Source organism: Quercus robur, chromosome 11 (assembly GCF_932294415.1).
Source record: "Quercus robur chromosome 11, dhQueRobu3.1, whole genome shotgun sequence".
In the NCBI taxonomy this organism is placed as follows: Eukaryota; Viridiplantae; Streptophyta; class Magnoliopsida; order Fagales; family Fagaceae; genus Quercus; species Quercus robur.
The window spans coordinates 4,046,522-4,059,745 of NC_065544.1; the positions used below are offsets into that span (position 1 = coordinate 4,046,522).

Sequence of the window (13,224 nt, forward strand, 5' to 3'; positions counted from 1 at the left end):
ATGTGGTTGGAGAAGTATCATGTCCAAAGGAGTCTAAGGAAATTGATGGGGGTAATTTTCTACTTCTCAAGGTGAGGATAGACTTATCTCTTCCGTTGTGCCGTGGAAGATTAATTCCATTAGAGAATGGGAAGCAAATTTGGATAAGCTTCAAATACAAAAGATTGTCGAATTTGTGCTATTGGTGTGGTCGCCTCACCCACGATGACAGAGATTGCGAGATGTGGATTGAAAGTGAGGGAACTCTAACACCGGAGGAAAGGCAATTTGGCCCGGGATTGAGAGCTCCAGCCTTCGTCTTGACAAAAAAGATATGGTTAACAGTACCGGGATATTATAAGGCAAGGAAAAAAAAACAGCCCCTAGCTCTACCCGTTCTGCCCTGGATGCCACGAACTCAGGGAAGACGACGACGGAGCCCAGTGAAACAGTGCAATCAGAAGGTGGGAAGCACCAAGAAGGGTAACGGTGCAAATCCACAAGCCAATCACACGCTGAAGCGTAACGTTGGCACTGGATTAACGCACAATAATGAGGGGTGGTCTGAATTATCGCATGACAAAGTTAATGATTGTAATGTGGAATTCATGTCCTGAGCCGTTTCTGATTTGTACCAACAGGAGTATGATTTACGTCCAAATACATTTAACTCCTCCAAGTCAGGTGTAGTTACGAAAAATCAGGAGTTTAATATCCAATTAGAAGCAATTAATGCTGAGTTGGCAAGGTCTGATAGTATTGAAGAATCTATTATTGCCTCAATTAAGTCCAATCCACGTGCAGCAGTAAAATCCATAAGTGACGATCATCTTAATGAATCACATGACCACCAAAAGACTTCTAGGGTTCCAAACTCTGGCTCCTAGGGCCGTGTACTCCCAACTTAAAGCACGCAGGGTTGTTAGATTGGGTTGAGATGGAGAATAGGTGATGGAAAGTCTGTCATGATACGGGGGGACAAATGGCTGCCGGATTTGTATTCTAGCCGTGTGGTATCGCCTCAACAAAATCTGCCAAACAACACACGGGTGTGTGCCCTTATTGATGAGGAAAATGGCAGATGAATTGAAGACCGAGTGGTGGGTGAATTTGCACCCCACGAAGCTACTGCTATTCTCGGAATACCCGAGTTCTACCCGGGCTGAGGACAAACTGATTTGGATGGCTACACCGAATGGTTGCTACTCCACCAAGTCAGCATACCGCCTCCTTTCAACTGAGGCAGCAAAGAAAATTCCCGGACCGTCAAACACGACAGCTCACAAGAAGTTTTGGTTGGATATTTGGCAATTAAAAGTGCCAAATAAAATTCGACATTTCATTTGGAGAGCAGTCAACGAATCCTTGCCAACAAAAAAGAATTTATTGCAGAGGAACATCACGGGGAATGCCATCTGTGACCGCTGCAACAGTGAAACAGAGGACACAATTCATGCAATCCGGGGGTGTGCAGAGGTGAAATCAGTTTGGTGGGAGCTGGAGCGTTGTAGACCTTTTTTGGCTGAAAAGCTGGTTTGCTTTCGTGACCTGTTCCAAGGTATTTTAGCACAAAACACTCCTCATTTGGCTGAGCTGTTTGCATATATGTCTTGGAGCATCTGGTATAACAGAAACGCTCTGAGAGTGGGAACAACCGCTATGGCTTTGGGAAGGATCTATAGTGATGCAGTTGATCGGCTTCATGAATTTCAATTGGCACAAGATAATTCAGTTCAGCAACAAGTCGTGGCACACCCAACCCATTGGCTACCTCCTCCACCAAATCAGTACAAGGCAAACAGTGATGGGGTGATCTTCATGGACTCGGGAACGGCAGGTTTGGGAGTGGTTGTGCGGGACGCCAAAGGAATGGTGATAGCAACGTTATCGGAGCGTATTGCTCTGCCACCCACGGTGGAGGACGTGGAAGCTTTAGCATGCAGGAGAGTCATTTCATTCTCCATAGAGCTCGGGCTACAGGATGTTGTCTTTGAGGTAGACTCTGAGATCATCCACAAGCACCTTAAATTGGACTCACCCTGCCTGGCTGCCTTTGGTCATATCATTGATGATGCGCGCCGGCTAATATCAAGCTTGAGAAATGCTTCTTTCACACATGTTAGGCGAAAGGGTAATATAGTTGCAGACAAGCTTGCCAAATTGGCAAAATTCTTGTATGAACCTCAAATATGGTTAGAAGACATCCACAGTGATGTAACCAATTTTGTATTACTTGAAAAAAGTTTAATGTTTACGTAATAAAACTGCCTTACCGGTTTCTCAAAAAAAAAAAAAAAAAAAAACTAAAGAGGTGTAATTTTATCTTCTTTATCATCCAATCAAGTTTCTTCTTCAACCCTCCCTGAGTCCCTAATTGTTGAGTCTTTAGAGATAGCTTCTTCAAAATATACACTTGACTCAACTTAACTCATTTAAATGAACAAGTTCTCAATTCAAACTCTAAGCTAGGCTCAGCTCATTTTATAACCATGCCTTAGCTTTTTCAAACTAAAGATGGTTAACAAGAAGAAAAACATAAAGATGCATATAAGAAATTCATCAATAAGATTAATAAAATCTAAATAAATAAATAAAATATTATATAAATAAATTTAAATCATTTGTATGTTGTAAACAATTTTTGTTGTGAGCAACGTGCGAAACAAAAGAGATAAGTATATCAAGATACAAAATTTAACATGGTTAAACAAATTCTGTGACCATATTCAGGTGCAATGCAAAAGCAAATTCCACTAGTAATAATATTGATCATAATCACTCTCACAAATATAAACTAAGCTTAATATACGGAAAGTGTTCCACAGTAACAAATTAGAAAGAAAAAAAAAACTATAAGAGATCTGGGGTTCAATCCCCGCCTACACCAAAACTGATTGGTATCTTGGTCTGATAATAAAGAGCTATTATCAGGAGCGGACGCCATAGATTGAAACTCTCTCTAAAAAAACAACTAATATGTATTAAAAAAAGTTCATTCAATGTTCTTCTAAAAGCCTTGTCATCTTTGCAAATGAGAGGACCTCTGGGTAACTATTGAACTTTTTTTCCCCGATGTTTCTATTGTAAGCATTCAAAGTTCAAATCTCCTATCTCTCAAAAAAAAAAAAAAAAAAAGGTTCAAATCTCCCCTTTCATTGAAACTACTTAACTCACTCCTAAATCTCCCCCCTTTCATAGGACTACCTATATATTTAACTCACTCCTATATCTTGGTAAAGGAAGAATAATAAAGTATTTATTTGGCAAAGAATCTGTAAAGTTGTGATCTACAACTAATTTGTGTTAGCTTTAATTTTGTGCTAAATTTGATTGTAATTTTGTTCAATCTTTGTACCCTATATTTTATGTGGGATTTTATTGTAAGAGTTGTGTGTGAGAGAGAGTGTGAAGACTCAAGGCAAATTGAAGACCAAAGAAGTTTTCGCGAGTAGCTCGCGAGGAGCCTTCCCGCGAAGTGAAGCATGTGCTCAGCACATAACTGGAATGCGAAGAGTCATGACAGCTGGTGACAGCTGGTTTTCGCAAGTGTCTCACAGGTAAGGCCTTCTCGCGAGATACCCGCAAAACATTCTGTTTTGCCAATTTGTCATATCTAATACACCAGGTCTCTACCCACACTATATATATCCACATTACTCATGTATGTTGAGAAGTGCTTTTCAGAGAGAAAACCCTAACCATTACCCTTAAGAGTGAGAGATTTTCATACCCACAATTCTTTACACAATCCATTGTAGTTTTCCTCAAATCTTATCTCTCCATTTCCAAATCTTTGAGAGGTTGATAGCCCAAACACTTACCACACCCATCCTGAGTGTAAAGTGAGATTTTGGTGCTGCTGGGAAGCATTGGAAGAAGCCATTTGTTTGGTGGATGCAATCAAGCTGAATTGCGTGATCCGAAGAGCTAGAGAAGATAAGGCTTTGTTAAGTCAATTGGTAGCAGGAGCTTAGAGGGCTCGAGTACATGGGGTATATGAGGCTTGGAGAGTCTTTTGTTATTTGTGTACTCCAACTTATTCTCTAGTCGATCGATTTACCGCTTGGAAGGCGGCGGAGAGGTTTTTCGCTGAGTTATTTGGTTTCCTCTTCGATAACACATCAGCGTGTTATCTAGTGTTTGCATTCTTCTTCCCTACTTTTTTAGCTTTCATTTTACTGTTGTGATTTATTGAATAAGGCTTAGAGTAGTTATATTGTTTATCCGCTCGCATTTACTCTATTCCGCACTTAGTTTAAGTTAGAGTAAAATCAATCAAGTCGTAATTTTAATTTGGGGGGTCTAAACAGCTCTTGTGTTTTCACAAAAATTCGAGCTTTCAATTGGTATCAAAGTGGGTACACTTGCTGTGGTTTCATTACCAAAGTGTGATCCTAGACCCCCTGGCTTGCTATGGATAGTGCTATGGCAAAGGCCAACATGAAGCATAGTTCATGTGTTTGTGATAATGACTCTATGAGCATTTTTGGAGATTGTCTTAGCAATGAGCTTTTAGAGTTATTCAAATCAAAGAAACATGCTAGAATTTTTGTACACATGCTAAAATCTTTAGAACATAGGAATCATGATATTCATAATAGCTTGTGTGAGTCGAATTCATTAATTGCTAAATATAAGAGAAGGAATAGACAATTGTGTGATAAGCTTGATTGTTTGAAAAGAAAGCTTCACTCATCTATGAATGAAGTAAAGGAAGATGAGTCCTGCTTTAATGGTCAAGAATGTCTATCTCATGCTTGTCTTTTTGTACATACCGCATTGAAAGTGTTTAATTCGTGTCTGTGATATCTTGACAGCGGATGTTCAAGGCATATGACAGGAGATAAATCACTATTTAAAACTCTTAAGGAGAAGGAAGACAGCTATGTTACATTTGGAGATGGTAGTCACTCACAAGTTCTTGGAAAGGGAACCGTTGATATTCCGGGACTTCCCTTATTGACTAATGCCCTGTACATCAAAGGATTGAAAGTGAACCTACTGAGTATCACCCAAATATACGATGAAGACTTCCTTGTTCAATTTTCAAAGAAAGGTTGTCTAATCCTCAATGAAGAAGGGGTTCAAGTATTAAAGGGACTTAGGACCACCGACAATTGCTATAGTGTTATTCCCAAACCAAGCATATCATGTCAGAGTGCTCGAGTAAATCTTTTGGAGTTATGGCATCAACGGTTTAGGCATGCAAATTACAAATAAGTGGCAAAAGTCTCAAAGCTTGAAGCAGTGGTTGGTTTGCCAAAATTTGGAAAAATTGAGAAGAATGTTTGTGGTCCATGTCAATTGGGAAAAAAAACAAAGTCAACACATCCTAAAGTAAATGTAGTTGCTACTTCTCGTCCTTTGGAGTTACTTCATGTGGATCTAATGGGTCCAACAAGAACGGAAAGCATGGGTGGAAAATGTTACATCATGGTGGTAGTTGACGATTTATCGAGGTACTCTTGGGTTGAATTTCTTAGAGAGAAGTCGAAGGCATGCGACAAGATGGAAAGGCTATGCAAGAGGCTCCAAAATGAAAAGGGAGTTCCCATAGTCAAAATCAGAAATGATCATGGGAAGGAGTTCGAAAATGCGAAATTTGAAGTGTTTTGCAGTGAGTACGGTATCAAAAAGGAATTCTCAGCACCAAAGACTTCACAACAGAATGGAATGGTTGAAAGAAAGAACCGGGTGATCCAAGAGATGGCGAGAGTAATGCTTCTCAACAAAAACCTTCCACAGAAGTTTTGGGCTGAAACGGTGAATACATCGTGTCACATTGGGAATAGGATTTTCTTACGAGCAGGTACAAAGAAGACATCATATGAAATTTGGAGAGAAAAGAAGTCGAAAGTGAAATACTTCCGAGTATTTGGAAGCAAATGCTACATTCTAAATGACAGGAAGAATCTTGAAAAATTTAATGCTAAGAGTGATGAAGGAATATTCCTAGGATACTCCACGAACAGCCAGGCATATAGAGTGTACAATAAGCGCACTAAGACGGTGATGAAATCGATAAATGTGGTCATAAATAACACTATCTCAGAAAATGATATTGATGAGGATGGCAAAGGACCAAACCTTAGGAAGAATGAGGGTGATGACAACATGTCTCAAGGTGATGAGGGTGAGAGAGAATCACCGAAAAAGGAGTCTACACCTCTTACATCAAGAAGGGAGACTAGATCAACATAAGGATCTCCAAGCCCTCTCACCCCTCTAGAAGTTCAACCTCCAATATCTCGTGATAGGGAACCCTCAACTTCCAAGAAACTATCATCAAAAGTAACTCTCAATCATCCCACAAGTAACATCATTGGTGATTTAGATGAGGGACTTCATTTGAGAAAAGGACCGAGCTATAGTGTGAATCATGTGACATACAACTGTTATCTTGCTCAATTTGAACCCAAGAAAGTGGAAGAAGTTTTGAAAGATGAGAATTGGGTAGAATTCATGCATCAAGAGTTGCACCAATTTGTTATAAATGATGTATGGGAGTTGGTACCAAGGCCCAAGGATACACATGTAATCGGCACCAAGTGGATCTTCAAGAACAAGACCAATGAAGATGGTGAAGTTGTCCGAAACAAGTCTAGATTGGTGGCTCAAGGATATACCCAAGTTGAAGGCATTGACTTTGATGAGTCATTTGCTCCGGTGGTAAGACTAGAGTCAATCTGAATTCTTCTTTCCATAGCGTGTATCATGAAGTTCAAGTTATACCAAATGGATGTGAAGAGTGCCTTCTTGAACGGATTTTTGTATAAAGAAGTGTTCGTTGAGCAACCAAAGGGGTTTCAAGACCTGCACTTTCTGGACCATGTGCTAAGACTGAGATAGGCATTATATGGGTTGAAGCAAGCACCAAGAGTTTGGTATGATCGCCTCACCACATACCTTTTGGATCATGGTTTCAAGAGAGGTCAAGCCGATCGAACCCTTTTTGTTAAAAGAGATGAGAAGTCTCTCCTTGTTGCTCAAGTATACGTGGATGACATTGTCTTTGGATCCACAATCAATCACCTTGCTCAAGAATTTTCGAAAGAGATGAAAAAGTAGTTTGAAATGAGTATGGTGGGGGAGCTGAACTACTTCCTATGGCTTCAAGTGAAACAACGGAAAGATGAGATATTTATATCTCAAGAGAAATATGCCAAAAATCTTGTCAAAAGATTCGGTCTAGACTTTAAGAAACATACCTCCACTCCTATGAGTTCCTCAGTAAAACTGAGTCTTGATGCAGCCGATGTAGAAGTAGATCCAACACTCTATCGAAACATGATCGACAATCTTTTCTACCTTACTGCGAGTAGACTGGACATCAACTTTAGTGTAGGGGTATGTGCTCGATTTCAAGTAGCACCCAAAGAGTCTCACTTGACAGCACTCAAACGAATTATTTGTTATATCAATGGCACGTCTGACTATGGAATTTGGTATTCAAGAGACTCAAATGAGTGCTTAGCCGAATATTCGGATGCTGATTGGACCGGGTGCATAGATGATAGGTAGAGCACCTCGGGTGGTTGTTTTTACCTTGGAAATAATTTGGTGTCGTGGATGAGCAAAAAGCAAAATTTAGTCTCTCTATCAACAGCTGAAGTTGAATACATTGCAGCAGGGAGTTGTTGTGCACAATTATTATGGATGAAGAAGCTCTTACATGACTATGGAATCACTCAAGACACTATGTGTGTGTTATGTAATAACACGAGCGCCATAAACCTGTCGAAAAATCTAGTTCAACACTCGAAATCGAAGCATATCGAGATCCGGTACCACTTCATTCGAGACTTGGTGGAGGAGAAGATTATGTGCTTAGAGTTTATAAACACCGACAACCAGAAGGCAGACATATTTACCAAACCTCTTGATGGTCCACAGTTTGAGTCTCTGCATAAGACTATTGGTGTCGGTATCATCCCTTGACTTCTATCTCTTGTGTGACCTTACTCTACTCACAGTTGCATACTTGCTTTATAGGTCACACTTGTTTAGTTAGATCATGTTTTTGTTCAAGTTTGTTTTTGTGCTTGTTATTTTTGTTGATCTTACTTTACATGTTCTGTTTTTTAGTGTGTTGAAAAATTCAAAAACTCATAAAAATTGAAAAATCTCCAAAAGTTTGATCGCTTGTGTTGTGTATATCATATGTGAATTTGACCTAGTACTTTCGTAATAATGGCGTAGTGCATTTACGAGCTTAGCTTGTTATGTATGCGCATCTACAACTAATTTGTGTTGGCTTTAATTCCGTGCCAAATTTGATTGTGATTTTGTTCAATCTTTTATGCCCTGTATTTTATGTGGAATTTCATTGTAAGAGTTGTATGTGAGAGAGTGTGTGAAGACTTAAGGCAAATTGAAGACCAAAGAAGTTTTCGCGGGTAGCTTGCGAGAAGCCTTCCCGCGAAGTGAAGCATGTGCTCAGCATATGACTGGAATGCGAAGAGTCATGACAAATGGTGAAAATTGGTTTTTGCAAGTGTCTCGTGGGTAAGGCATTCCCGCAAAATACCTGCGAAACATTCTGTTTTGCTAATTTGTCATATCTGATACACCAGGTCTCTACCCACACTATATATACCCACATTACCCATGTATGTTGAGGAGTGATTTTCAGAGAGAAAACCCTAACCATTACACTTGAGAGTGAGAGATTGTTATACCCATAATTCTCTACACAATCCATTGTGGTTTTCCTCAACTCCTACCTTTCCATTTCCAAATCCTTGAGAGGTTGATAGCCCAAACACTTACCACACCCATCTTGAGTGTAAAGTAAGGTTTTGGTGCGGCTAGGAAGCATTGGAAGAAGCCATTTATTTGGTGGATGCAATTGGACTGAATTGCGTGATCCGCAGAGTTAGAGAAGACAAGGCTTTGTTAAGTCAGTTGGTAGTAGGAGCTTGGAGGGCTCGAGTACATGGGGTAGACTAGGCTTGGAGGGTCTTTTGTTATTCGTGTACTCCAATTTATTCTCTAGTAGATCGATTTACCGCTTGGAGGGTGGCGGAGAGGTTTTTCGCCGAGTTTTTCGGTTTCCTCTTCGATAACACATCAGCGTGTTATCTTGTGTTTGCATTCTTCTTCCCTACTCTTTAGCTTTCATTTTACTGATGTGATTTATTGAATATAGCTTAGAGTAGTTATATTGTTTATTAGCTCACATATACTCTATTCCGCACTTAGTTTAAGTTAAAGTAAAATCAACCAAGTCGTAATTTTAATTTGTGGGGTCTAAACAGCTCTTGTGTTTTCACACAAATTCAAGCTTTCAGAATCAATTTTCCTTCAAGACAAAAAAATAATTAAATAATTTTTGGAAGTTGATATAGAAATTTGAATCAATTTCTAACAATTTTGTTTTTAATGCATAGTCAAGGTTCTTATAAATCTATTCAGCCAAGCAAATTTTGATTTAAGTTCGCATGTTTGATAAACAATTTTGAAAGCAAACTTAGTGTCCGTTTGGGATTCGTTTATTTTGCTGAAACTAAAACTTCTTACTGAATGTACTATGAAAAGCAAGAGGATGCATCATCAGCTGCCACACTAGTGCAGCACAGCATGCCACCCAGTGCAGCAGCCAGTGCACCAGGTAAAGCATCACTAGCTGCCACACCAGTGCAGCACAGCATGCCACCCAGTGCAGCAGCCAGTGCACCAGGTGATGCAGACTCAGCTGCCACACTTAGTGTAGCACAGCATGCTACCCAGTGCAGCAGCTCGTGCATTAGAATTGCCCAGACAAGCACTATACCAACTCAGACAAGAAATTCAAGATTAAGGACAAGTGAAGTTCAGATTAAAGATTCAAGTAGAAGTCCAGATTGTATTTCAAAGTTGAAGAAATTGAAGAGTTGTAATTACTCCTCTAAACGACAGTGTGGTTTACTTGGTTTGCTTGATGAGTGTACAAAAACAGCATGTAGCTTTGTTAGTTAGTTTGGTTAGTTTTAAGTCAGACACGTGTGTGAGTCTATTATGTTTGTTGCGTTGTGTTCACACGTGCTTGTAGTGGTTAAGTTAGTATATATATATATATAATTGTATAGTTACTGAATTAATTAATGAAAACAGTTTTCATCAATTTCTCATATGTACTGTAGATAAAGGTAAAATTTAACTGAAATAGTATAGTGGAACTCATGAATAGTATCAAAAAGTGTAGTGAGACTTATAAATAGTAGTAAATACTCCCTTCGTCCCACTTTGTTTGTCCTCTATTCCATTTTGAGATGTCCCAAAATAGTCCTGTTTCTAAAAATAAAAGTCATTAATTTACTAATATTCCTATTATACCCCTATTAATTTATTAATTCAATTTTTTGATAAATCTATTTAAGGGTAGTTTTGGAAACTTGTACATTTTTAAAAGATAGATAAGACAATAAATGATGTTCCCTTAAAAAATTTGACTTTTCAAACAGGACAAACAAAGTGGGACGGAGGAAGTATAAGTTAAATAGTAAAATAAATTAGCAAAAATAATTTTTACCAAACACACACTTTCAATCGATTAAAGTTTTAAACTAGCCAAACTCTATCAACTCAATTTGTTTTTAGCTAAGTAATACCAAAAAAAAATGCATCTATGAGTTAAAGAATCTTGGTATTTTCTGAGTCTCCCCATCAATAATGCCAATCCCCAATAGTAAGAACTAGGAGAGAGAGAGAGAGAGAGAGGAAAAAAAGGGTAAGTGGTAAGTGACTAAAAAAGTGTTAAGCAGGCCCACATGTACATGTGACTGGGGCCATAAATATTGAACTCCCAACGGTACCCTTAATTATAGATTATATTATCCACATTATTAAGGCCCATATCTTTTTTCTAATCTCTATTTATAGTAAAGTATTACTAACTTTTAATAATGAATTTAGTATTAAAAGTCAAAGAAAGCAATAGAAATATTGCAAAAGAATAAACTTGGAAAGAAATCAAGAATCTTTCCGTAAAAGAAAAGAAAAAAAAAAAAAAAAAAAAAGATAGCCTGGCGCAAGGAGCAAGCAAAGTAAACCGCGTTGAGCTCAGCATTAGCAAATGCACAATTATTATGGCGTGTACTGTGGCGAAGTACTTTTCGTGTCAATAACTCTCACGCGGTATCCCAATAAAAAAGACCGTTAGACTGACTGTACCACCGTGGACCACCAATCATCGTTTATAACACCACGACCTAATCCAACTAATATTGTATGTTTCTCATTGGTCAGTCAAACACCCAAAATCAGTGGTGGTACCGCGCAACTACTCAAACCACAAGTCAATAACATATTTTTATTTTTTTTTAAATTTTAATAAATCACATCATGAAACCAAACTTAAATTCCCAATTGAATCCAAATTTATAACTACCTAATTATATTGAATACAATTTTCATGAAACCAAACTTAAAATACAAACCCTAATATTAATGTAATCTAAGTATTTGAATTTAATTTAAAATTTAAAATAATTATAATTATGTGATTGAATTTAATTTACGAGACTTAAAAACGGCCTTCTGAATGATTCAAATTCCATGGCTCCCAAATCCCAATAATTGAGTTATCAATAGAAATTATACCAAAAAAAATAAAATCGCATATGAATCCTAAATTCAAAAATAATGTCAAAATTTAAGTGGGACAGAAAAAGCATTGGAACTAACAACTAACAACTAAAAACTCACATGAAAAAAAAAAAAAAAAACCCACAACATCAAAACATTCACGAGATTTTCATGAAACCATTAAGCAATAAAATCCAAGCGAACCTAATCCAATTTCCAATCCTTTTTTTTTTTTCGAAGAGGAACAAAACACAAAGATTAAAGATGGAAAGAAGAGAAAGGAGTTAACACAAGAAACCGTGTGTACAAGTTCAATTAAGCTATGTCAATGCATTAACTAAAATCTCCGACTCCAAAGCTACATTAGGATAATTAGAAGCCCAATTGGTGGAATATTTTAAACATATTTTCAGTTTTTAAACGATTACACACATCATCACACACTTTTTCACCCACCACACATATTTTTTAAAAAATAAAAATATTACTCAAACTACACTACCAAACCAAGTCAGAAATCTAAACTATCAGAGGCCTCTCTAACCTTGTTTCATCATATTCTTGAACTCTTCGAAATTGACATGTCCATCACCGTCCTTATCGACCGAACTAATCATCTTCGAACACTCGACAAGCGTGCACTTCTCTCCCAACCGCCTCAGAACCTCGTGTAACTCCTTAGCCGAGATTAATCCGTTCTTGTCGAGGTCGTACAAATCGAACGCGTCACGAAGCTCCTTCGTGGATGAAGCCGATGACGATGATCCTCCCATGTGAAACTCAGCGAACTCGTCTAGACTGATAAAACCGTCGCCGTCCTTGTCAATCTCTGACATTATGCGACTCACCTCGTCGGATGTCGTTTGAGAACCCAACGCATGAAGAATATCCTTCAACTCGTCGCGCGAGATTTTACCGTCTCCGTTTTTGTCGAACTTGTTGAAGACTTTCTTCACTTCGTCCGTAGTCCCCAGAGAACTGCTGCTACGTTTGGAGTTTTTCGCAGCCATGGGAGAGACAAAAGAAAGAGATTTTTTCTCTCTAGGGTTTCTTTTGTGTTTTTTCTCTTTCGCAAACCGGTGCTTTTATAGTGTCATAGTGTGTGGCTTATAGTATTTATATACCTTTCACGCGGTTTTCAGTAAAACGCGTTTGAAGGTAGAATACGGGTACCCGAATTAATGGTTTACTTTTTTGCACTAAAGGACTGGTCACATGTGGTCCGGTTAGCTGGCGTGGGTTTTTTTTAATTAAAAAATTAATTAGTTGGGGAGACAATGGGTTGTGAACACGTGTCCATGTCAAGCGCATAAAATATTTTACATGTGCCAAGTTATAAATACCAGATTCATTTGTAAAAAATAAATAAATAATAGATTTTCTTTTTATGAAAAAATTTTGGTTTGATGAGTCATGACTATTAGGTAAAAAGTAGCGACAAGCTATAATTGACTCCTTCTCAAAAAAAGAAAGAAGCAATAATTGACTCTTAGAGCATCCGTAGCAGATGTTCCAAAAATTATGCCATTTTATCACATCAAATGCCTACTTTATTATTTTACCACATCATTTTACAACATCCCATTTATCAGATGTTTTATAATTCAATTCTATACATTAAAATAATATTTACTACACATTAAAATAATATTTACTACACATCAACACAATAAATAAACA

At 38.0% G+C, this 13,224-nt stretch overlaps 1 protein-coding gene across 1 annotated transcript; it reads right to left on the reverse strand.

Annotated features, from left to right (window-relative positions):
• Positions 1 to 11,848: 11,848 nt before the first annotated feature.
• Positions 11,849 to 12,628, reverse strand: LOC126707454 (calcium-binding protein CML24-like). Its single transcript, XM_050407102.1, has one exon. The coding sequence runs from the start codon at positions 12,552 to 12,554 to the stop codon at positions 12,084 to 12,086; it is 471 nt and encodes a 156-aa protein (XP_050263059.1). The 5' UTR covers positions 12,555 to 12,628; the 3' UTR covers positions 11,849 to 12,083.
• Positions 12,629 to 13,224: the final 596 nt, after the last annotated feature.